Source organism: Orycteropus afer, unplaced genomic scaffold (assembly GCF_000298275.1).
Source record: "Orycteropus afer afer isolate SDZICR_OR568_19922 unplaced genomic scaffold, OryAfe1.0 scaffold00046, whole genome shotgun sequence".
Taxonomy (NCBI): Eukaryota; Metazoa; Chordata; class Mammalia; order Tubulidentata; family Orycteropodidae; genus Orycteropus; species Orycteropus afer.
Window position 1 is genome coordinate 12386860 of NW_006921633.1, and position 27023 is coordinate 12413882.

The window sequence follows — 27023 nt, forward strand, 5'->3', positions numbered from 1 at the left end:
GTGTGCCTGTTTTAATAAAACTATTTAGGAATGCTGAAATATGAATCTCATACAATTTTCCAATGTTACAAAATAACATTCTATTCCAGCTTTTCTTGAACCATTAAAAAATGTAAAAGTTTTTCTTAGCTTGTAGTAGCTTACCAGTCATACAAAAACAGGTGGCACTCAGGCTATAGTTTACCAAGCCCTGGGTTAGACCAAGGATGCCTAGGCTCCTTTTGAGAGTAAACATGTTTATTTTCTAGATTAGTCCCATTGTAAAGACTCAAGGAAACTCCATCACCTCTTTGATCCTAGACTAAACTGGTTAGACTCAGAGATTATTTACCCATCATAACTTCTCATGAACACATATGCAAACAAGGACATGCCATCAAAACCACTGGCTCCAGGGAACAGAATTCCTATGTTCCCATCTCCCTGGATCTCACTCATGAAACTAGAGCAGGGGTTTTGGCAAACTATGGCTCATGGGCCAAATCTGGTCCATGGCCTGTTTTTGTATAACCCCGTGAGCTAAGAATAGCTTTTACATTTTAAAAGAGTTATAAAAATACAGAAGAACAGGCAACAAAGACTGTATGTGGCTTGCAAAGCCTAAAATATTTACCATCTAGCCCTTGCAGAAAAAGTCAACTAACCCTGAACTAGAAGCTGCCCTGAATAAACTCTCTTATGAGAAAACAGACTCTTAAGTTTCTCCAGTCTTCATTCTTTTTTTCCCCAATTATTCCCCAAGTAAACAGTCCTTATTCCTATTTTCTACCAAAAAAGCTAGGACCACATCAAACAAAAAAGTTGGAGGCCTTTTATTATCAAGTGGTAGTCTGATACAAATATCTGTTTTATAAGTGAAGGAGGAATTAAAAAAAGTTATTGGCATATATTTAGTTACATCAACTTAGGGGGTATTATTTTATCCTTTTTTTTTTTTTTTTTGGTGAGGAAATTAGCTGAGAAAGATTATGTAATCTGTTCCAGGGACATCCCAAAGTCAGTGATAGAGCTAAGAGTTAACTCCAGATTTGATTCTAAAGCCCTTCAATAATTAGTGTCTCCATACCTGACTGTCACCTGTACTGTTACTTATACGTTAGGCAATATAACATCTAGAAAACCATGTATTTAATATACTAACATGTTCTTGTAATACAGTAAGATACATGCATATTGAATGATATAATACTTTTTCTCCTGGATCATCTTGTACATCACACTCTGGAAAACACTGTGCTATCACGGTGAGCTAAAGATAAAGATCCCTCTTTCACAGTGTCACTTAATCTCTTGTAGAACCACATCTCCTTTGGAAGGAAGACTATCCCTTCACAGCAGCAGAGCTCCAACTTTTCCCTAGCACCTCCACAGAGCGCTTTTCCCTAGCACCTCCACAGAGCGCGGGGGATCAGGAGCCCTTTGGCTCCCCGACTCAAGTCAAAGGATGATTAATTCCTACTCCACACGCTTCTCATCTTCTGTAGTGTGCAGAGCACAGTGAGATGCAACCACTGAAGTTCTCAGGCACAACTCCAAGTCTTGCCTCAATAAGCAAAGAGCAAGGCTGAAACGTACTGGCTTCTGTTCCACTTATCTTTCCTCATCCTGTAACTTTAGGCATCTTCAACAAGATCCTTAACTTGTTCCATCCCTCCAAGGAGGAACTTTCAAAAACTGTTCCAAACGGATCTTTCCTCATTAGTAACACTTTATATTGCAGAAGCTGCTGGGTGTGTTTTTAAAGGAAAAATCTTACAAAAACTACTTTTGTAGGTATAATAGTCTTTTAGATTATACTGTAATCCGTGATTGTTATCAAGATGAAATATTCCCTATGTATATTTACTTGTTACAGTTTCTCCTCCAAATTGTGCTATGATTTAACTAGGTATTCATAGGCGAAACCCATCCAAGAATTATCCAGGAGAGGTAGCAGCTTAGGCACTGGATGAAGGTCCATGACTAATGCTCCACACTCTGAAATTGAGTCATCAAGACTCAAAATCTTACACTCACTAAACAACTAATATTGATTATCTGGCTTCCCATATAAGTTACCGGAAAAAAAAAAAAAAAATCTGTTAGTTGTACCACAGAATACTCAGATCCCCGTGAAATTCCTCCTTTTTGTAAATTAACAAACTGGTAACCAACCTGGGAATTATAAATACATTTCTTAAATGTGATTGAAAAATCAGCTGCTGTTGAGCTGACTCTGACTCATGGTGACCCCATGTGTGTCACAGTAGAACTGTGCTCCATAGGGTTTTTGATGACTAAATTTTTGGAATTTTATCATTGGGTCTTTCTTTCTGGATGCTAATTTTTCAGTTAGCACCTGACAGTATTAACCATTTGCACCACTCAGGGACTCCTAAATGTAATTAGCCCAGGATAAAGGGATTTGCTCTTGGTGGGCTGATAAAAGCTGGCTTGAATCTGTACTGAATACCTGGCACTGGTCTAAACTATGTTCTGGGAAACAGTTACATCAGTCCCTTCTCCAGTCAGTATCACTCTGACATCACAAAAAAGGCAAAGCATGAATCAGCTGTGCCATTTATAGTCTGAATTTATAACTGCTTATTTTTACTGATTATATTAAAATTTTAATTCAAAATAATTTAAAGATCTTGAATTTTTAAGGCTTATCAAGTTACTTGCAAAAAAAAAAACTATTCCTTTTTATTTTCATTTATTAATGCATGAAAAAAAATTTCAGAAACAATGTTAAATAATAGACAATTTTGACAATGAGGTCCTATTTTGTAACTAAAAATGAAAATTATTTAACTTAGTATGTCTAAGCAGGGGGTAGGGTACCCATGACCATGTATGTATAAGGCTGGCAGACATGCACAATTGTATGTGCTGTAAGAATGTCCAGGTGTATGGTACAACTGACAAGGGGCAAGGCTGTGGTAGCTTCTTGGCCATAGCCAACTACCTGGAGGGAGTGAGTAGCTGGACCTGTGGGCTTGGGACCACGGTCACAGTGGACATCAAACTCAACTGGCATAATATAGTACACAAACAACACTGTTCCACATCTTACTTTGGTGAGGAGTGACTGGGATATTAAAAGCTTGCAAGTGGCCATCTAGATGCAATGATTGGTCTCTCCTTGTTCTAAAGCAAAGAAAAATGATGAAAACCAGACACATGGAAACTATCAGTCCAAAGGACTGGTATACCATGTGATCCTCAGCTCATGTGACTATAAGACGAGAAGGACTAGATGGTGCCTGGCTACGACTGTCAACCACTCATAGGGGGGATCAGAGTAGGAGTTCCTAGATAGAGAGGGAGAACAATGTGGAACAAAACTCAAAATCATAAAAAGACCAGGTTTACTGGTCTGAGAGAGCCTGGTGAGACCCATGAGACTATGGCCCCTAGCCACCCTTCAGGTCTGGAATTGAACTTACTCTTGTGGCTTCCAGCCAAACAATACACAGGCATACGGGGTGAACATTTACATCAGGAAGATACACTCCTTGGAGCGATCAATCATGGGAGAACAGAAGGACAGCGTTTGCACAGGTAGATAGCTCAGAGGGCGGGAGTGCATAGGCAGGAAGGATACAGGGAAGAGGTAACTATGGGGAGGAAGTGGGAAGAGAGCTGTTACACTGTGGGGAATTGCAGTCAATGTCATGAGGCAAAATGTGTATGATCTGCTGTATGGAAAATTAATTTGCTCTGTAAACTTTCATCCAAATCACAACAAAAATTTTAAAAAGAAGAAAAAAAAATGAAGAAATCTATGAATTTGTTTAGTTTTATTTGAGGATCCTATTGAAATTTTACTTTTTTTTGTATCTAAAAGAAAAAAAAGGTATAAGCATAGAGATTACAGTACCAGTTTTCTACTTAAAATTTCTTTTGCTTTATTTCCCCAATTCAAAACTAATGATCATTATAACTAATTTATACCTTGTAAATATGACATAAAAAATAAAGCACTCATCACTTTATCTTTATACGGTTAGAATATAATCCTCTATTTTTTTCTCCTGTGGATATACTGACTGATTTTTTCCCTATTTATAAAAATGGGGTCATACTCTGTAAAGAGTTTTCCCACTGGCTTTTCTCATACAATCTGATGTCAATTCCTATCTTGTTTGTTTTAAAGTCTATATAATACAGATGAGCTGCAATTTATGTGACTGAGCTTCTACTGACTGACATTTGGGTTGTTTCCTGTTTTTATCTATTAGACAACTTAAGTGAAAATAAACATTCTGCGTATGCTGCTGCATACTTTTAAAAGTAGAGTAGGATAGATTCTTCAATCTGATACTGCTGGGTCCAAGGGCATGAAAATTATAAATTTTAATTGATAATGCCCAATTGCTCCCTTAAAACTGACTGACTAGTACTCTATTATAGGATCTCTTCTTCATCCCAATTGTTTCAAGTTGTTGTTGTTATGTGCTGTTGAGTCGAACCTGACTCATAGTGACCCCTCCTTGGGTTTCCAAGGCAGTATCACTATGGAAGTAGATTGCCCCATATCTTCCTTCCGAGGAGTGGCTGGTAGGCTTGAACCACCAGCCTTCTGGTTAGCAGTCAAGTGCCTTAGGCACTACACTACCAGAGCTCCTTGTTTCAAGCATAGGTATCATCTAAAACTTTTACCTGTTTAAAAAAAAAAAGGGGGGATAAATTGTTGTTTGCTTTATTAGTGAGGCTATGCAACTTCTCATATGGTTATCAAACATATACTTTTCTGTGTGTAATGTCTGTTCAATTCCTTTGCTTATTTATCATCTCATTTATCTCACTGAATCCTAAAAATTCTGTATGTTGGTGATGTTAACTATTTATCTGTTAAGTATGCAAATATTTTTCCCATTACCTATTTGTGTTTTAATTTATGGCATTTTTCACTATATAGTGTTTCAATTTTTTATGTAGTCAATTTTGTACATTTCTTATTTAATGGTTTCTGGGTTTTGGGTCTTTCAAATCTCAAGGTGGTATCCTAATAATCATATTTTTAACATTTCTATCATTTTATGTTTTTACAATTAAATCTTTAATCCTCCTGGATTTTGTTTTTGTGTAAGGAGTAAAGTAGGTATTAGAATTGCTTTGTTATCTGCTATGTCTTCTTTATTACTGACCAAACCCCTCTGTATCCTGACGTATTTCTGGGCTGTTTTTCCATTAGTATTTCTGTACATGATTTTAATCACTATAGCTTGCTTTTGTGTATGAAATGGGAGAAAATAATATACCCATATTTGATATGTTATGCAAAAAAAAAAAAAAAGGTAAGTTTTTTAAAATGTATAAAAGTAGAGGATATGGTTAGGAATACTATCTTAATGTGTACCTTTTGATATTATTTTGAATTATGAACTACGTATATGTATGTATCAATAGTAAAAAATAAAATTATATGAAAAAACTACTGTACTTTTAATAAGTATTTTAGAAATCAGTAGTGCCAGTCCTTATTATTCATCTTCTTTCTCAGGACTTTTCTGGCTAACTCTATTATTATAGATCAAGATGTTGTGGTTTCAGACACAGTTACTTCAAATGGCAGTCAGCAGCTTTGTTCATCCTCCTTGAATTCTTTCTCCATTTCTTTCTCAGTCTCCCCAGTACCATCCCTGACCAGTCCAACCCTACCTTTGTTTACATTTATACCTGCAAATCTACTGTCCCCCTCAACTGTTACATAATTCCTTTTTATTTATTTCCTAACAAATCTTAAAATCTGCTTGGTAACCCATACAGAAATTACCACAAAGACTTTTCCTCAAAGCCGGAAATGAATTGCAATCTAACACAGGTCTTAAGACAATCTCACCTATGGTCACAATATTTATAATGTTCTGGCTGGCCCCTACACCATCTAACCTCAAGGTTCAAATGACTATGGATAAAACCAATTTAAACTTACCCTTCTCTCTTCCTTGGTGGCAAATATAATTTCTTGAAGAAATTATAAAAAAAGTTAAAACTATCAACTTTCTCTTCCACATTAAAGTCATGAATATGAGCTTTGCTTTCTCAAGCTATCTCTTCCTAGAAACAGTCACTTCAGCCAGAAGACAGAGTTAACTTCAAACTCTGGGACACAATCTCTATTTATAGAAGGAAAAGGACAGTATTGCTTTTAGATCTTTGTCCCAACTTTATAAGAAGGTAAAGTCCAATTTTCTTCCTGCTTAATTTATAAAGTTTTTTGTTTACATATAGAGCTATATAGTTCAATAAAGTAGCTAACAGCTATATTTGGCTACTGAAATTTAATCTGGTTTACATAAAATGAGAAAAAAATTCAGTTATTAAGTCGCATTTTAAATTCTCAACACTCATGTGTGGCTAACAGCTACCATACTGGATGGTGGTACAGTTTGGTATTTCCATCATCACAGAAAAGTTCTATAGAAAAATGCTGATGTGTAGAACTACACATTATGAGGCAACATCAACAGTACTTCATGGCTATAAGAATGATGTGATTATGAAATGTCACCATCAAAATCAATTCAGCTGATGACGATGGCTAGGTGGGTGTCCTTTCCTTCCTTCCTTCCACTCCCCTTCATGTTCAATTTCCTTGTATTTGTGCTGATCAGGAATACTGGGTAGAAAATTCATTATTCAATCAAAGCTGCTTAAGTATCTTGAATAGCTCCTCATGTAACTTTTGGCATAAGTGATATGAACATAACAACCAAGAACTTTTCAAACAGACAGAGTCTTTATGAATTCCCTTCCTTACCTGAGAGGAAGGCTGCGCTATTAGAATGTCTGGGTATTTTCTCACACCTGATCATTGTTACTGCTAGGTTTTAGCTTTTTACCAAGTGCCACCATTTCATTGCATAATCCTGACATGGCCAGTTTGAGCCAATAATCACTCCTCATACCTTGGCACTTAATTTCATATAAAATCAGTTACTGACAGTATGTACAAAGAACAGCCCTTCAAATCTGGTATCACTTACCAATAAAATGGCTTTTCTGAAGAATTATCCCTGATAGCTATTAACTCTTCCACCTTGGATAATGAAACTAAGGTAGAGTCACATCATTTGCCCTACCTTGAATGGATCAAAACCTTTTCCATACGAAGTAGATGGCTGGGATTGGGAGGGAGCTCAAGGTGGACTTTCTAAGGTGATGGTAATGTTCTATTTCTTGACATGGGTCATTTTCTACCCCCTTAAACTACAGAACACCAGAGAAGATCCTGGGCTATGCCTACTGAAGTTAAGAGAACATATGCCCAGGAAGTCTGGAGGTCCTAGGGCAGGGACAATCTGACAGAGCACGACATGTCTTGAAAGATTTATCAGTTGGAGGAAAGTCACGTAAAGGGAGCAGTTCTCTAACAGCTCTCAGGCACATCCTTGGAGAGACAATGTTAGTATTAAGAAATGTGAATTTTTCTCCTCCTATATAACTCATGGATGATTTTCTGTTTTCTATTTCTCACATCTCCCCTTCAAATTTCCCCTCTCCTCACTCACTTCTCTATTATGAGACTTACCTCCTAATTACTCATATATGCACCTCTGCTTCACCCTGGCAAGTCCACTCAGCTTGCTCCTGGCGTTGCCACCTCCAAAGCACAGCTGGCACTATAGATTTCACCTCACCCTCAAGACCAGGGTTGAAGAAGTCCATTGTCCATCTCTAAGCCTGCCTCCCTCAGCAGAGCAGTTTTTTTTTTTTTTTGATTGTTATTATTATTATTTTAAATTTTGTTGGGCAGATGGTGGAGGACTTGGGCATCTATGTGAAAAGTGATCAGCCCTACTCCACATTCCTTTATAGGCCAGCTGAAACTCTGGGCAGAACTATTCAATGGAAACCAGTAAGTTGGTGTTTTCTTAATAGAAGTGTTCCCAAGAATGATAATTAATATTTTAAAACATTTACTTTAAAAAAGAATGGAAGAAAAAAAAAAAGGATTGTCTCATTTTGAGAGAATGGCTAGGGGCTTAAAATAATTCAGTGGAATTTACTGCTCATCTTTTATACTTACTCAGCTTAACTAATGTTTCAGTAAATTTTTCACAGTTGATTGCAACTCGGCATAATAGATGGATGAATTGATGATAAGAAAAGAAGTAGTCTAGCAGCATACGATCATAAACGTCATCTTTGCCCTGAAGGTTAAAGATGATAAAATGGTTGCACTTAAATTGTATAATAAATTAAAGAGCATATTTGTGCAAATGTAATAAGTTTAACTAAAAAGATGATTAAATATTTAAAGTCTATAAGAATCTAGTTTTAAATTCCAAATTTCTAGTAATGTTAAGATCTTAATTGTCAAAAGTTTATTTTCAGTGTGCAAATGCTATCAATTAAAATTACCCATTATTTCTAGATACTTTAATAAAGCAAAATTAATATAGGATTTTTAAATGTGACACTTTTGTTCTACAGACATATCATCAAAAAGAGTAAATTCAATTTGATTTTTTGAAACAAATTCTAAATTATTTTTGTAATGGTTACTACACTGTTAATTATTTTTAATATTTTTATCTTATAACTTCTCAAGTATATTTAAGATCCAAAGATGGTGGGCAAGGAAGAGTGTGAATCAAATGTGAGTAAAGAAAGATAAAAGGGGAAAATGTTACAATTTAAAAATAAAAAGAGTTGAAACTAACATATCTTGTATTAATGTACGTTCTGTCTCTGTAATTTAGAATTAGCATTATTTTAGAATAAGCATTAGTGGACACATCAAACTAATGATGACAATAAATCTATCAATCAGTGATATTAGGCTTAGGTCAAAGGAATATAATTTACGGGCAGTCAAAGAGGTCACTAATTATATGGCCAAATTAAAGTAAGTACCTAACTTGACTTTCCAGGTTTAGAGATATGACCCAGTTATAATTTAGCCTAATGACAAATACTAGGCTTTCTACCAGGGAATCTTTTGAGGGCGATGTGTGTGAAAAAACTTACTACTTGTGCTTATTGTTGATTTTGCAAATACTCAACCAACATTTCAGAGCACTAAAAGGAAAAAGTCCAAATGAGTCTAATCTTGTTAGGATCCACAAAGTGGTCATTTAAGTCTGTATTCTTAACTGTCCAGAGAGGAAATTTTAAATTACTTTGTACTACAGAAATGTGATTTTCCTAGCATCCCAACATACCTTACTGGTTTCCACCATTGTGGGCAAGAGGCACATATTGAGTTCAGGGCGCGGAGGCCGAATATTGCTTTTCCCTCCTATTAGCTTGATATTTTCTCGACAAGGGAAATAAGGTCCAAGAGACACTAAGACATTAAAAGTGTACAATAAGAATAAATGGAAAAAATACATCTTGATGCTTCAGTGTGCAAAAAGATTAAATGCCAACCATATAAAATACCGTGCTAGATGAACACGTACTTGGTATATTACTGTGATGGTAAGTACAATGGTTGTGTTGTAGAAATGGAACCAAAGTATGAAGAAAGTCATGGGGACTCAAAAGCACAAGTTCCTTAAGGACATCTGAAAATAAAAACACAAATTCAGTACAGCAAATAACCATAATAGAGCTACCATTTAAGAAATGAAAGTTAAAAAACACTTTATTTAACCAAAAGAAGCATCATGGACAAGTATAGGGAAGGAAATACTGAATGCATAATGACTGCATGTCATCATAAAATCAACTACAGCATTTTAAACAGAAAGCAAATATTCAAAGCTCTTTGGATCTGAAGGATAATCCTTAATCGACTTTTAATGTTTTATGATGCTGGCTGGACTGATTATCATCCTCCAATCACATAGTGGTAGAGCTCATGATGACCAGCTACTGGCAGTTTCTGAGAACAGAGGTTATTGTATGTGTGTCCCTCCCTCTTGTTGGAGAAGTATAAAAATGTAGGCCAGTAATCCACAGGACATCTGCCAAGACAGTCTGCTTACCTGTAACAGCCAAATTTATTCATAACATTTTGAAAAATTATGAAGTTCTCAATTTGTAATTCATGGTCCCTGAGATCATGACTTCAAATGATTTCTAAGGTATTAAAAAATTCACTATAAAGTGTGTGTGTGTGAGGTTTCCTTTAACTACCACAAATTAGCATTTTACTATATTCAATTAGGAAAAAAAGTAAAATAGTACAGTACCTAAGAACAGTTACTGAAAGGTATCTTTTGTTTAAAGAGTTAGTGAAATAATTAGACCAACCCTTTAGTATGTCACTTTTACTTGTAGACATTTACAGTACATAATTTTACCTTGTTTATTTAGGACCAGAAGATTTTAGACCTACAAGAGCCAAGATGTATTTAGAGCCTAGATATATTATGTGACCTGCCCACGATCACATGGATAATTATAAGCAGGTGAAGAAATAAAATTTGAATCTCTTAGGACCTGCTGGCCAGTCTCAGTTACAAAGTACAGATGTCTTCCAAACTTTATAGACCTAACATCACATCTTACAAATAAAAACTCAAAATGTTCTTCTATCTTTTTTTTTTTTTTTAAACAGGTGTATTTTCCAAGTAACTTACCTATACAGGCATTTCTAAGTTCTGGAGGGCTATAGGAATTAAGAAGAGTTAACAGTTTATGGGCAAATTCAATTCGCTCCTGCCACTGGATTAATGCTTGTTTCACATCTGCAAATATAAAAGCATACATAAATATGCCAGGAGATCAAACTTCCTCACAATTATTTTCTGTTCTAAACTACAAGTAACACTAAAAAATTCAAATTAATTACATAAAAGTCTTTGATGAAAGCTAAATGACTTTCTTCATGAGATAGCTACTACTATTAAAACCTGTCAGATTTCGTAAAGTACGTATTTTAGTAATGAGTATGTCCCACTTTCTAGGAATTAATATTAAGTTCAGAGTTCACAGTATCTTATAGGGACAGAGGAGTAATATGCTCTACAATTCTTTCTCTTAAAACTAAAAATAATGTAATCTAAGTCACAAAAGTTTCCAGCTGAAGAACCTTCAAAATATACCTAAGTTGCCACCATGCATGGAAAACGTTTCCTCATTTTGACACAGTATGCTTGCTATTTTGAGGGCAGGCACAAAGGAAACATACTGGTGCATTCCAGCTTCATATCAGGAGGCCATGATGGTTATTTCCCTGATGTTGTTAGCTAGGTTCAGCCCCATTTTCTGTGCATAAATTAAAGCCAATCTTTTTGGGGTATATGTTTTAAAGGCCTTATTGCTCTCTTTAATAACACTAAAAAAATATTAAGTAGAATGACCAAACCTTTTCTCTGAAGATACGGGCGTGTAGACTTCAAAACCGAAAGGAATATTGACAGAAGTTCTACTAAATCTCCAGTCACATGGCAAGCTGTGGCTTCATGATACATCATGTGCAGTGTGTTGAAAGACTACAAATGATTTACAAAAATTTAAAACTTAATTTTTACTGAGCCACAAAATGATAGTGCACATCCTTTATAATGTTTTCAGACCATATGTGTGTGCATGTGTGTACAAGGGAATTTATTTGCTTTCTTTATCAAAAAATTAAATTCTTCCATTCCATGTTTTAAAAATGCATAAACATTCCTCACCTTAGGAGTTCAGATATTTTGTGTACATAATCTAGTCCGAAGCAATAGTTTGTTTAATCAATTTTTTTTTTTTGGGGGGGTTACTGTTTGCTCCAAGTGTAAGCCTTAGAAATCACAAAGGAGCAAGCAGCAGGAAGATGAGACAGTAGAGGTAATAAATTTAACTTTCACTGGCTTGGTAAAATCTCTTAATTCCTTTAACCATATTGGCTTATTAAAACTCTTCATTTTTTTTTTTTCTATTTCATTTTACACTGAAATATCCTCCTAATCTCAAATTAATTCCTCAATCACAATTCAAAATTCTTAGCCTAGAATCTAAGTATTCTATCTATGTATGGCAGTACATAATGTGAACAAGGTACTTGTATAGTATTTAATCTGTAAACTGTGAGAACAGGAATCATGTCTGTCTTGTTTACAGCTGTGCCTAGCGCATAGTAGATATTTAAACATCTATTCAATGAATGAATGAAATTCTCACTATTATTCTCCGTATACTTTTTGTTTTAGCCAAATAGAAATACTTGGTGTTCTTCAAACACACCTAATACTTGCCTCTGTGTGCCCATGATCTAAATGCACTCCCTTTTACCTTGGCAAATCCAAATTTTTCAAAGCTCAATTTAAATAGTACTATTCTATAATTATCACTAACTGAAAAATCTATCTTATGTCTTCTCATGGTATTTCTGGCACGCACTTTTTTTTGTCTTATCTGTATCATTAGACTAAAAGGTACGACGTACCTCTATGGCCTTAAAATCATTTCACACTGTATATGTCCAAGAAAGAATGAATGGGAAGAATGAATGAATGATTTAAACCACCTATAACAATCTCACTGGCTTCCTCTGATGTGCCAACCTCAGTTTCTGGGTTCTGTAATAAATAAGGGGGCTCTTGGGAAATTACGTGAACCCTGATTAATCATATAAATTTTGCCTGTTTTTATCCTTACAGCTAAAACTAATCTATCTCAAATAGTTGTTCTAAATACAAAATGAGGTAAAAGGTATGGCATTACTATGGAAAAAGAAATAGTACCTTAAATATTATGATTTCATTATTCTCATATTATAAATGATTTATCTATGTAATTAAAATCCTGCCACCTGTAAAACAATCTCTCATAAACTTTAAATATTCATAAAATAAGAAGTCTTAGTGACAACATTTATTTTATCTACAGTAAAATGCTTACCTCAGTCATCAGGATCAACCCTCGATTAAATACAACAAGAAGTCTGTCTTCATCAGATTCTAATAGTATTCTGAAGGCACTGGAGGAATATATAAAGTCCAGTTTGAGAACTCTGAATCACAACAGAATACTTAGATAATGGAGAAATAAACAGAAGTAAATAATCACTTAAACTCTGCTTTGCTCCCAACATTAAAGAGACTGCTATATCTGTTTCTTAGTAATGCAGTAAAGTGAAAGAAGAAAACCCTAGAAGTATCTTGTTGTTGTTATGTGCTGTCGAGTCGGCCCCGACTCATAGCGATCCCTCCTTGGGTTTCCGAGGCAGTATCACTATGGAAGTAGATTGCCCCATCTTCCTTCCGAGGAGTGGCTGGTGCGTTTGAACTGCCAGCGTTCTGGTTAGTAGTCAAGTGCCTTAAGCACTATGTTACCAGAGCTCCCAGAAGTATCTTAGATGTATTTTATTAATATCTAGTTAACTTAATTATCCACAATGGTGGCAGAGAGATGTAATGAAAATATCTTTCAAGTTTCAGTATAAACAAGGTTTATTTTTATGTTTATCCTCGAAAATTATTAAGTTCTGAATAATAATAAAATGAGCTTCTATTATTAAAGCACTCATAAGCTGGTTATTAGGAAGAAAGAGTAAGATGAGGGGGAGAAAAACATTAAAACCATAAGTTGGTCTTGAAAATAGTTTATATAATAATTACCAAAAGTAGTTGTATTGCTGATGTTAACAGACCTTACTTCATTATTAGGTACCAGAAACTATAGTTAGAGAGTACAACTGGAAATCCTTCTACTTTAATAAGATGTTAACCATTTACAAAAAAGAATTGAGAAAGTGCTAAATCTTTTTTTTGAAAACAAGCTTTAAGTAGCAAAACTATGTTCAAATATTAATGCCAAAAATTTTAAAGAATTCCTTTTAAAAAGAGTCCAAGCCAAAGCAGAGTAAATTCATTTTGTCTACTAAAGAAGATTCAAATTAAAAAGTTCCTGGAAGAAAATAATCTGAAAGCACCTTATCCTTGGTCAATTAGTTGAAAATACTATATAATTTTCAAGTACTACAAAATAATTTGTACATAATAAAGGACATAATCTCCAAGTCTTTAGAAGCTTAAATAAAGTAACCTAAATTTTATTTCCACATACGAGGAAAGTTAATATAAGGATTCTTTGGTAACAGTTCACTACTTCTGTAGTTCTGGACAATTACTTGTAAAGATTATGTTTCATTATTTTGGCCAATTTTATAGGTAAGAAAGCCAAATGGGCTAAAAAGAATGAAAAGCATATTTACAGTCCAACTGTGATGGAGAAGACTGCTTCCAGAGACCTCTAGAACTGAACTATTCAAGCGTAAGTTAGATGAACTGCCACACAGAGGAAGATTCATGGCTTAGGTGGAAGTTTGTACATTTAGGTCCCCTCAGACCCTAGGACTGTATGGTAACACACACACAAACCAAACTGTTCAGAAGTAGCTCATTACCTTCCAAAATATAAATTCTTCCAAGATGTCTAACTGTATAATTGCTTCCCTGATAACCTTGAAGAACTGTTAAACTTTCAGTTATAAATCATTTATATTATTTCTCTTTTAGTGTCAAGACGATACTCCTTATACCCTCCATCAGGTACAATTAAACAAACAAACAAACAAACAAACATGCACCAAAAAAATACTTTACCTTATTAAAGTAGTCCAGCAGGAGCGGCCATCTAAACAACGTAAGTAACAACTGATAGTTGTTTTCTTAAACTGCTTAATATCTTCTAATTCTTCTTCTCTCATATCTGGCCTCTGCGCTATGAATAGCTGCATCAGGTTAAATAGTTCTTCCACCGCCTAAAAAAAAGGCAAACAGGTATTATGGTAATCTATAACACTATAAAATTAGAACATCTGCATCTCATTTCTGATTGTTATGCTGATTAGCTAGTTCTTAAAATTACAGAAGTTCAATTAAACTACCATTCAGGAATAGTCTAAAAAATAACCACAAAATTATAAATGAATTATATCCTAAAATTTTATTATGCACCAAAAGCAATAAAAAATCACCTTAAAATAGAAGGTCAGAGATATTAAAAACTACAAGTAAATACGGTTCATTTGTAATGCTGCATCTGTTTAAAGCAGTAGTTTTTTAACTCCAAATGTGTCCAGAGACATGCTATCCCTGTCCTCTGCTCCTTTTTTTTAATGAATGAGAAATCATTACTTTGTCACAAAGATTTTTAAACCCCTAGATTACACTAAAATTAATACTTCTGTATCTAAGGAAACCCTTTGTCCCAACATTTGGAATCATCTCTCTAGACTGATGGTTAGTTCAAGTTAACTGGTAGATGAAATGTGGGAATTAATGTTTTAGTAAAATCATTAGCTATGATTTAATTAATTCATTTACTCATATGCAGGTTAGGAAATGGTTGCTGTTCTAACATATACTTTTTGATCAACTGTTTAAGTGAAAGCCTCTGCTTTATATTTTCATGGTAAAAGTTGAGTTAAGCAACATTTTCATGAAAATCTCCAATAGATTTTCTACAATAAAGAATACTGTATTTCAGTGATGCCAAGGACAAGAATTATTATGAGAGGGTTTAAATATTCCAACTCACTCAGCATTCTTTCATAAAGATATATTTAACTATGGATATTACATTTGTTAACTAAATCAAGCATTATTTATGTCAGATAGAGCCAAATCCACAGAAGCCTAATAAATCCTGTCCTGACTCCTTCCAAGTCAGCAAGACTCTTCCTCTTCTGTGTTCTTATAGCCTTGGCTTTAAACCTCTTTAGTACTTAATACAGTCACCTTCTTCTCTACATTATAAGCGCTTTTACATTCTCAACTGGAAATCAGATTATTTTTTTCTGAGTGCGAGATTTTTAGCAACTCATTACATCACTTACAAAGGACAGTTTAAGTAGGGCTCTATTTTAACAGGAAAGAGGAGTGTAGTATATACTTCAAAGACACAAATATTTAATTAAATACCCTTAATTATATTCAATTTTTCTTAATTCTGAATGCTTTGAAAAAGTGTTCTTCCCCTTCTCCCTATTTAGCAAATAACTTCCCATATTCTTTTATTAGCAGTTGTGGCCTTTGGGTTGACAACAGCTTAGAAAAGAGTTCTGCCTTCCCATCCTGAATCCCTTCCCAGATTTATACCCTCTTGGTATAATCTGAGTTTACAACAGAGTGTAAGAGGCAACAATGAAAAGAAATATCCAGCAAAAACAATTTCACATGAAAGAAAAAACATTTAATATGAAGCTTGCAAATCAAGGCTTTAAATTGGTTCATTCTAGCCTGACCTCATGCTGAGAATTTGACTTTCAAATCTTTAAGAATCACACATTGCAATCTTGTTAAAATGTAGATTCTGATTCAGTATATCTGGGGTGAAAATGTAAATTTGCAGCAGGAAGTCAAACTGGAAGGAAATGGTTTGAAGCCCTGCTGAAAATAAGGCTATAGAGAAAAAGGGAGCAAGTAAATACAATCGCATTTATTTGTATTCTGATATACCTCTTACAATTCCATTCATTTGGATGTTGCTTGAGAAAAAAACACTATGAAATACTACAGTCTTAAGATAAAATATTGTTTTAGCATAGTAACACAGATCATGATAATGAATGTCTTATTTTTAAGTAGTGAAATACTCATTTCCCTAAAAAAAATACTCATTTCCCTAAAATTGTACCACAAAGCTGACATTTTTCATTGGGATACATGAAAAACGCATTCATGAAACCACAAATTGAAATACGTTAAGTTCCACTAGAGATAACACAGTATTTCACCTCAACATAAGGAATATTATCCACATCTTTATCAATTTTATAATATAGCACTGGATATGTGTATTTAAGAAAACAAATATATGCTAAATCCTTAAGAAAGCATGGTTAGACTATACTTCTATATTTTGTCACCACTAAAAAACAGGTCTTTCCAATCAATTTGAGGCTATAGATATAAGAGTATCAATTTTACTCACTCCAGGATATTGGCTGGCATGTGGTGTAAGATTCTTAAAGGCCCACTGGATGTTCTGATGAGAAGCTAGTTGTCGTGTGAACGCAGGAGATTGCTCACAGCAGAGCCTCAGAATGCCATAGTAGGCAGGCAGCATTCCACGGTTAAAAAGCACCACATCCTGATCATCATGGTCAGCAAGGATGTAATTGAAGGCAATGTTCTTGGTTACCACTGGGTTCTGAACAATAAGGCGGATATTCTCTGGACAGTCAGCACACACATTGTACCAAAATGAAAGTAAAGCCTGTTTATTGTGATTTGTAGCTATTGCTGGCTCAGAAAGTTTAGGCTGGAAAAGGTTCCACAAATCCATGAAATATGTGGAAAACATCAGCTTCTCAGTTTTGGAAATTAAACAGTAAGTCATAAAGCTAAAATAGGGCACTAGCTTTGTAGTGCCATGAACAGCAGCATCAACATAAAGTTTGGCTCTTGAGAGCAAACCAAGGAGCACGTTGTAGACCTGATGTAGGACTACAGTTGTGTCTGGACTGAGTGGAAGGTCACGGGTTGGGATGTGCAAAGACCTTGTTGACCGGAACATCTGGCGGAATGAATTGCTTGGTATAAGGGACACCAGAAGATAAGCTGCAGCTATAAAATGTAAAACAAAACTGTCAGATCCTTATAAGATATAAGATAGATTGAAGAGCAGTCATTAAACACAAAGCCACTCTTCTCTTTATTAATTTAAGTGAGTAAAAATCAAAGGACATGGAACATCTCTTTTATTATCTTTCTACTTTACCACTGGCACTGTAGAAAGATCCCAAGGAGTGATGGAAACAATACCTTCCATTCTGTCATTATTTTTTAGCTGGTGACAACAATGGCACTGGCAGAAACAGTTTTTAAGCCTCTTTTGTTTAGCCTCCCCAAGAAGTAGAATTTTCCCACTAATTTTAGGACTTCATTCTTAGAAAATAGTATGATTTAATAGAGGACCTACCAAAGGGTTTTCTGGTTCTTTGGTTTCTGACTTGATCAAACCATTTAATGTTTTAGGGTCTTAGTTTTCTTTTTCACTTACAAAATACAAATAATGATAAAATATACTTAATTGAATTATCACACAGGTAGAGTTGAGATCTTCTATATAAAATTCCTTTGCAATATATAAGATTACATATATGCAAATGATAGAATATTAACTTTGAAAAATCTTCAAATGTTCTCAGTGCTAACCTTGCACCTAACTAGGAAGAAAGAATGTCTCCTTTAATATACCTGAAGATATTATTAAGCCTATTCTATAGTTCTGAGAAATTATTGACTCATTAGCTAATTCCAACTATAAAAGCAGTTGTTATATGCAAAGCATTCAGCTAGGTGCTATATAAATATTATCTCATTTATTTGTCACAATCAGCTTGGAGATAAGTGATATTATACTGAAAAATGTGAATCTTGGAGAAGCAAAGACCAAGGCCACACAGTTAAAAAGCCTATGTTCAGCTTTATGAAATGATGATGATAATGGCAAAACTGCAACAATAATTAACAACAAAAATTTATTATTTGACATAATAACTCTATGTGGTAGGCACAACTCTTATTTATTAGCTTCACATTCACTCAGGCTTAAAGCATTAAAATGCCCCAGTATATCATTAGTGGTAGAGTTGGGATTCAATGTACCAAAAAAAAAAAAAAAAAAAAAAAAAGCCCTACAGCAGCTTCTCAAGACCCTTTTAATACTTGAATTGAGGCCCTTTTCAATAGTCTGCTAGTTTTGCTTCCCACTAATCTACCTTAACTTGATAAGTGCCACTGTACTGCTCAAAGCAAATAAAGTTAGAATTTCTAAAATTAATTAGTCTCTTTCAGATTTACTTTAAATCTGACTTTACCTAATACACAGACCTACACAGCATTATTTTCTAAACATTTCTTTACCTATAGATAGCTCTGGTTAGTCTAATTTTTAAAGTTAGGCTCAATTATATGTTTCAAATGTGAAAGCTTGGTAATCATTCCGATCAACTTTTGTGTAGACTTGTAACAGAAAATTTTAGTTAGAATAAAATCATTCACTTTCATTTACATGCTTTTACCCTAGTATTTTATTATGAAAATTTTCAAACACATCAGTAGGCTAAACAAATTGCTCTGAAGACCCACGGACCTATCCCATAGATGATACAATCAACATTTTGCCTTATTTTGCTTTTTCACATACCTGACCATGGCATCCATTTCTATAAAAGCTTTGTTTTGTTTTAAAATTGGGGGTGGGGTGGGGAGAGGAGAAGCTATGCTGGGGGAAAAACATTTTTATCTCTGAGAAGATTTAGGAAGATTAATTTGGAAGAACAGCCCATCCTGCTAAAATTTGCCTTGCTATAATTTGAGTCCCTGGTCCTCATTTTACACTACAAAGAACTCAGAATAAATCAACTTCCATTTTTATATGGCAACTTTTGACTATTTTAAGACACAACCCACCAGCCACTTCTTGGAAGGAAAACTGGGAAATCTACTTCCGCAGTGATACCACCTTGGAAACCCAAGAAGAAACCCAAGTCGGATCTGACTTGATAGCGGTGTGTTTGGTTAACATAACTCTGTATTTCCTCCTAAGACTAACTATTCTCAGTTATTTCTTAAAATTATTTTTAGTAATTAGTTACTTCTCTGTAGCTTTTTGTCTATATGTTACTTTAATTCTTATTCTGTTCTATTCATTTTATATAAATATTGTTACATTAGGTTATAAGTCATTATTAATACATTATTGTTAGCATTCTCAAGAGTTGCTCTGCAACTCTTGCTTCACTCCATGAAGCAAGAAAACTAAAATGGCAGTGATGTTACCCAAAGGAAAATACGGTCTCCCATCCTAACAAAAACACTGTAGGTACTGTAAAACATTGTCCTAAGTGTCCATATACTATTAACTTTGGTCTTTAAGAACATCTCCAATGGGCCTGAGCATTATACAGCATTGGGCAATACTGTGGTCACGTTCAAAACAAAACAAACAAAACTTAAAACAATAATTTTGTTAAACTCTGAATTTTTGACTTACAAGTCCTGACTCTAGGATAATTGTGAGCCAAAAGAAACCGCTCGACCCAGTTTTCCATATTCTGTAGAACCCAGCTGTGAGCTAGTTTATTTCGGGGTGTCTGCACTGCCAACCAATCCAGACACTGAGAAGGATTGTATTCAATGACCTACAAATAAAATGAATTTAAAGTCAAGAAAGAACATAAAGTCAACTGACTGAGCAGTTACTTTTTATTTACCTTTAGTATATGCTATTAAACATTTAGATAAACTAAGTTTTTTGAAAGCTAGAGCCTAAAATAAGTTTCATTCACGGGTCCCGTCCTGCATTTGTAAGGCTACTTACATTTTCTTCAGGAGAATTTGCTATTAGTTTGTGAAATAAATTTAAAATAACCAAGGACAAATATGGGAATTAAAGACTTCTAGGTCTTGTTAAGTTTATAAATGTATTTAAAAGCACTTTTAATTCTGTAACTAGTTTTTTCTAATTCCATGCCCAACCTATTACTAAAATTCTAAAAAAAAAAAAAAAAAGGTAAGAACTAAAAGTAGCTCACTGCCTCACTGCACTGCTGTGGAGAATTTTTCATGGGAAAAGGGAATTGGGAATCTATAGTAAGGGGCAAATTGTGTGGTTGCCTGTTTTATTGAAATACAGCTATGTCTATTCATTTACATACCAACTACAGCTATTTTGTGCATTTAAAATGCAGTAGTTGTAACAGAAAATATATGGCTTGTAAAGCCTAAATTATTTACTATATGGCCTGTTACAGAAAAAGTTTACAAACCTTGGTCTAGATGGTAGGATTTCCCAATAACACTAAGAAAAATTTTGTGATCTTAGCAATAACTCAGGAAGATGGGAAGTTGTTGACGCTTCCACGACCATTTCTGTCAAATAGCTTGACAACACTTATCTATTAGCATTTCTAGGGCTTCTACTGCTTTATAGACTCTTTAGGGGATGGGGAATGAGAACCTCAGATTGGCTAAAGGCTGTTTATAATTCTATCAGAAAGTCTTTAAAACATCTGGAACTTTTTTCCCTTAAACTATTTGAACCAAAATTCCCCTTCTTTCCTGTACCTGTGATTTACTAAAACCATTTTGTGCTATCCAAGCAAGAAGAGATTGGTAGTTAAAATGTTAAAGATCATATCCTAAAAATAAATTCCCTGGAAAAATAAATACTAAAAAAAAAAACCAACTGCTACAAAACTTACTTCCCATATCCTCTGCAGGATGTAAGATGCAAAGGGAGGCATTCCTGGAGGCCCTCCAGCAAATTCCATGAGCATAGTCAACAATTTAAAGAAAGGATTGGCTGCCTGTAAGAGACACACATGACTGTACATTTAGATCAATTTGCATCTGCTTCTTTCAGTGGAAAACAAACATGTACACTCTTCTATACACAAACTTGTTGCTGTCAAGTCGATTCTGACTCACAATCACTCTTCTACACATTTAAATCTCCTGAGCTAAGTGAATAGAGCTCAGTACTCCTGTATATAAACCTAAAGTACCATATAGCAGTAGGAGCAGCTACGAGATAAAAGTCAATTGTGTGGGAGTCACATGGAACAGAAAACAAGTCTTTTTCTGGATGTCAAATTTGGAAAACAATAAAAACTTTTGTTAATGGATCATCCATGTTCTGCTGAAAAACTTAGATGAAATATTTTCTGGGGGGGAATTTAAATTAAATATTGTTAAAGTAGCTGCTAACATCTCCATTTCACAAAAACACTTTTGTATAACATTGTATTCTATTTTCCACATATCACTCAATCTTTAAGGACCTCTGGTGGTGTAATAGTTATAGTGCTTGGCTGCTAAGCAAAAAGTTGGTGATTCAAACTTTCCCAGTGGCATTGTAGGAGAAAGACCTGGTGATCTGCTTCAATAGAGCTTATAGCTTAGGAAAACCTACAGGACAGTTCTGTTCTGTTACATGGGGTTCACTATGAGTTGAAAATTGACTCGATAGCACCTAGCAATAGGTCAACCTTTACAGAGCTCTGGATAGTCTATTTTTTCTCATAGGCATATACACTTTGAGCCAAACTACTTGAACGCTTAGCATCTAGATGGCACCCTGACATATTCAACGTCTATGTAAATTTACATTTTTATTTGTGCTAGTAAAACATGAAGAGTTAATTTGGCATATTCAAGTTATACACTTAAAAAATATGTCATATTATGGGAAATTCCTTCAATTTTTTTAAGAACCATTAGAAAGGTTCATTTGAAAGTGCTGTCAGTACTGACAGCTTAAAAATAAGAATTACTGCAGGCTCTCAGGACCATGGTCACAGGGGACAGACAACAAGCTCAAGTGGTATAACATAGTACATGAAAACATTGTTCTACAACCTACTTTAGTGAGCAGCAACTGGGTTCTTAAAAGCTTACAAATGGCCACCTAATACCAACAACTGGTCTCTCATCACCCAGAGCAAAGAATAATCAAGAAAATCAAAGATGCATGGAAACAATTAGTCCAAAGTCCAAGGGACTGGTGGATCATGTGAACCTCAGTCTACAGAGCTCTGAGAGGAGAAGAACAAAATGGTACCTAGCTACCACTGCCAACCACTTGGAAAGGAATCAAAATAGGAGATTCTGGATAGAGTGGGATAAAAATGTAGAGAAAAACTCAAAATCATAAAAAAGACCAGGCTTACTGGTCTGATAGAGACTGGTGAAATCCCTGAGACCATGGGCCCTAGCCACCCTTCGGGCTTGGAAATGAACTTCCAGCCAGACAATGGACAGGCCTGTAAGATGGACATTTATACCAGGTAGGTACACTACTTAGAGCAATCAGCCATAGGAGATCAGAAGGGCAGCATTTGCACAGGGCGACAGCTCAGAGGGCAGGAATGCATAGGAAAGAAGGACACAGGGCAAGGGTAACCACAGGGAGAAATTGGGAAGAGAGGTATTATATGGGGATTGCAATCAATGTTATGAAGCAAAATGTGTCTAAACTGTTGAGTGGAAAATGAACTTGTTCTGTAAATACCCAAATCACAATAAAAACAAACCAAACCAAAACATTAACAAACGTCACCATACCTCAGGAGTCAACTTTGCTATTGATGTGAAAAGCATAGATACAATCTAAAACAGAAAAAGGAGATTTTCAGAATATTCTTTAAAAAATTATCAAAAAATCTTTAAGACTGTGTCTTAGCACTTACATGTTCTGCAAGTCGATTATTGTATCGACAGAGACTGAAAATCAGATTGCAAGTTTGTCTTATATTGATGCCATCACGAATATGTTGAAATAAGAAGGGAAATCCCTGTTAAAAGCAATGGTTGTTCATTTAAGAACTGTGATAGATTTGTAAAGATCAAATTATCTAATATAGAGAAAGTATTACCTTTCCTCCTGTTAATGCTGCCATATCAGTTTGTGACAGTGTCAAATGCCTGAAAGAAAACATTGGTTGAAAGAAGTATTTTGTCTGTCTGTACTACTTCATAGTTATCTGCAGTAGAACACACATCAAAATTGCTGATTCAATTATAGTTGCATCAAGCCAACATTATGAAAGATTTCTGGACTTTCTGCTAGTTAGATTTGCCTGCCCAAGATCTTTCAGGCAGTTTTTTGAGATTTCAGGATTGCTACAGGGAAACCGAAATCAACTTTATTTCTATTTAACTGACTTGATATTTTAATACATTATGGTAACACTAAACCAAAAAACTAAACTACTTTTTGTTGAGTTGATTCTGACTCATGGCAACTCCATGTGTCAGAGTAGAACAGTGTTCCATAGGGTTTTCAAGGCCTGATATTTCACAAGTAGATTGTCAGGCTTTTCTTCTTAGTGGACTCTATCCTTTTACCTTTCAGTCAGCAGTCGAGCACTACTTGCACCTCCCATGGACCATGGTAACATTCAATGGGTCTAGTTTTACTTGGATAGCTTTTTTTGTTGTTGTTTTGACATAAAACATTTCAAAACTAATTTACAACATATTTCTTTTTCAAATTTTTATTATAGAAAATTGCAGCCACATATAAAAATGTAATCATGGAAGTATTCTATCACTCAAGCTTCAAATTTACTGACTCGGCCATTCTAGTTTCATTTGTACTCCCTATTTACTCAAATAAGGAGCCCTTCTGGTCCAGTAGTTAGGCACTCAGCTGCTAACTAAAGGCTGACAGACTGAAAAATATGGAAAACTCAAAAACCATAAAGACCAGGTTTACTGATCTTATAAAGACTGGTGGACCCTCGAGACTGTGACCCTTAGTCACCTTTCAAGCCTGAACTGAACTCACCCACCAGGGCTCAACTTTCAGTCAAGCAACAGATAGGTCTAGGTGAACAATAACAATAGAGGGGTATACACTCTTTAGAACAATTGGCCATACAAGAGCAAAAGAGGAGCTTTTGCCCAGGGATAAAGCAGGAAGGGACAGGAAAGAAGGACGAAATTGGAGACCCAGAGAAGTGGGAAGAGTGTTATTAAATTATGGGGATTGCAATCAATGTCACAAAACAAAATATGTACAAATTATGGAATGGAATAAGCTCTATAAACTTTCACTCATATCACAGTAAAAAGCTTTTTTTTAAAAAAAGGTTGGCAGTCCAAATCCACCTAATGGTTGGGTGAATAAAGATTTGGTGATCCATTTTCGTATTATAGCCAACAAAACTCAATGGGGGAGTTCTACAAAGTCATGTGGGATTGCTATGAGTCACAATCGACTCCATGACACCCAACAATAATATACTCAATACATTCCTCCCTGGATTATTCAGAAGCAAATTCCAGAAATCATTTCATATTAAATATCTCAGTATATATCTCTAATAGATAAATTTCAAAAAATAACCATAGTACCATTAAAAAACCTTAAGATAAACCAATAATTCCTTGGTATAATATTTAATCAGTGTAGAAACTTTACCAAGTTTCTAAAAAGAATATTTTAATTTGTTTGAACTAGGAGCCAAATAAGGACCATATGCTACAACTGATTGATATAGCTCTTAACTATTAATCTATTGGTTTTCCCTCATACTTTGTTTTTATCTTGAATTTTAACTATTGTTTAGCCTATAGAGTTGCCATCATTCTGTATTTTGCTGATTGTATCCTCATAGTGTTGTTTTAACATGTTCTTCTGTCCTGCATTTCCTGTAAACTTTCAGTCAGACCAAGAAACTGGCTCAGCTCTAGGTCTGACTTTTTAATCAACCCCTTATAGGCGGTGGCGTGCATGTGCACCAGGAGGCACACAATGAAGGATTGTCTCTCTCTGTGTAATGTTATCAGCCAAGGGTGATCAGTACCTAGATCCACAAATACATTTAAGGATGCAACATAATGATGTCCTAATCCTAAGCATTCCTTACTCATTTATTAGTTAAAAACTTCTATGATGAGAAGCTTCTCATCTATTAGTTTATTTACTAGTATAATTATTACAGGAAGGATAAATGTGTGATTGTGTCCCTTTATCAGTTTTCAAAATAGTGATATGGCTCACTAGTAGTCTCCAAAGATCGCCAAGAATTTTAAATTTTGTTTTATGGTAACATGAGCTCATGGATTTAAATATGTCACTCCACAGCAGTTATCATTATAAATATTGATACTCAAGTTGTCCAATCTATCACCAGTAGAATATCCATAAATTGGCTTGAGTCCGTTTAAAACGACCTCAGTAGTATTTGATAGCTTGTTTTCCAGAATGACAACATGCTGCAGGTCTCATTTATTTTCTCTCCTACAGCTAAAATGGGCCCTTTCTCTAAGGAATTCTGATTCTTTTAGTGGTAAATGATATTTAGGGACCATAATCTACACGTGAGGGATACGCATTGATTCTGGGAATTCTAGGCCTTTTCAAGAAATGGATGTAGAAAATGAACATTTTTTGTTTGCTTAAGACAAAATAAATCACGCTCTCATGTTGGTATTTCGGATTCAAATTTAGTTACAGAGAAGTTTTATAAAAATCTTATAATTTTTATATTATAATCACTGTGCCTTTCATGGCAAGTTTTGAGTTTCAAATGACATTAACAATTACTTATTTGCTTTATTCTATAATATACATGGGAGCTCTGGTAGCATAGTGGCTAAGACACTTGACTGCTAACCAGAATGCTGGCAGTTTCAAACCACCAGCCACTCCTTGGAAGGAAAACTGGGCCATCTACTTCCAGAGATACCACCCTGGAAACCCAAGGAGGGGTTGCTAAAAGCTGGGATCGACTCAACAGCAATGAGTTTTTTGAGTGATAATATACATGTAATAGTTTCAGAATAATAATTCCACTTATATTACTAACAATATGATAACTAAAAGAGTTTAGAGTAATTTTGCAGTTGTTTTGTCCTTCCTGTGTGTCTCTCTTGGAATTTACAGTTAAATTAATGTTTCATAAAAGTCACTTCAAATACTTTCTTTTTGGTAGCTACACTATCAGCTGAATACTTTATTTTTTGTACATTACGCATCACACACATAATGTGTGGAAATGATTAAATTAAGTAAAAACAGTTCTGGTATAATACATTAATGCATAGAGTGTACATGCCTTGCGATGTTTCCAAAAGTCAATTTTGGCCTCATTTCACCTGTCTTCCCGTATTACAGGTGAATCGTATTATTCTGTTTTCTTTAATGTCTTGCTTATGTGTATAAATATAGCCCTAAAAACAGTGCAAAAATGTTACTTTTGATCACTATTGTATAATAATGGTATAAGTCATAGTCAAGAAATCATGGATTGAGCTTGGAAGTCCCCCGAAACCAAAAAACAAACTCACTGCCATTGAGTTGATTCCAACTGATAGAGATCCCTCCTTGGATTTCCGAGGTGGTAGCTCTACAGAAGTAGAATGCCAATCTCCCTTCTGAGGAGTAGCTGGTGGGTTTGAACTACCAGCCTTCTGGTTAGCAGTCAAATGCCTTAGGCACTATGCCACCAGAGTCCCCCTGAAAGTTCCCCAGTAATTAGAAAATAAACAACACAACTGTGTATTTGTTTCTATTAATTTAAGTTTATAATTACAGCACATTAGTTCAGCAGTTGCGAAAACCTTATTAGATCTTTTGAAGTAAAACCATTAGGTTATGTTCATTTCATAGATTAATTAGGTCTTCTTAGTGTCAGC

At 34.9% G+C, this 27023-nt stretch overlaps 1 protein-coding gene across 1 annotated transcript in view; it reads right to left on the bottom strand.

The window, feature by feature from the left end:
- Positions 1-27023, bottom strand: part of USP34 (ubiquitin specific peptidase 34) — a 312910-nt gene that overhangs the window by 5915 nt on the left and 279972 nt on the right. Inside the window, exons 63-75 of the mRNA XM_042780562.1 lie at positions 23255-23303; positions 23069-23173; positions 22944-22988; positions 21083-21187; positions 19873-20020; positions 16804-17438; positions 14472-14629; positions 12766-12844; positions 11249-11375; positions 10521-10628; positions 9396-9500; positions 9156-9280; positions 8018-8141 (exon numbers count right to left, since the gene is read on the bottom strand). Of these exons, the coding sequence (XP_042636496.1) occupies positions 8018-8141; positions 9156-9280; positions 9396-9500; positions 10521-10628; positions 11249-11375; positions 12766-12844; positions 14472-14629; positions 16804-17438; positions 19873-20020; positions 21083-21187; positions 22944-22988; positions 23069-23173; positions 23255-23303 (1913 nt within the window). The remainder of the gene's footprint in view (positions 1-8017; positions 8142-9155; positions 9281-9395; positions 9501-10520; positions 10629-11248; positions 11376-12765; positions 12845-14471; positions 14630-16803; positions 17439-19872; positions 20021-21082; positions 21188-22943; positions 22989-23068; positions 23174-23254; positions 23304-27023) is intronic.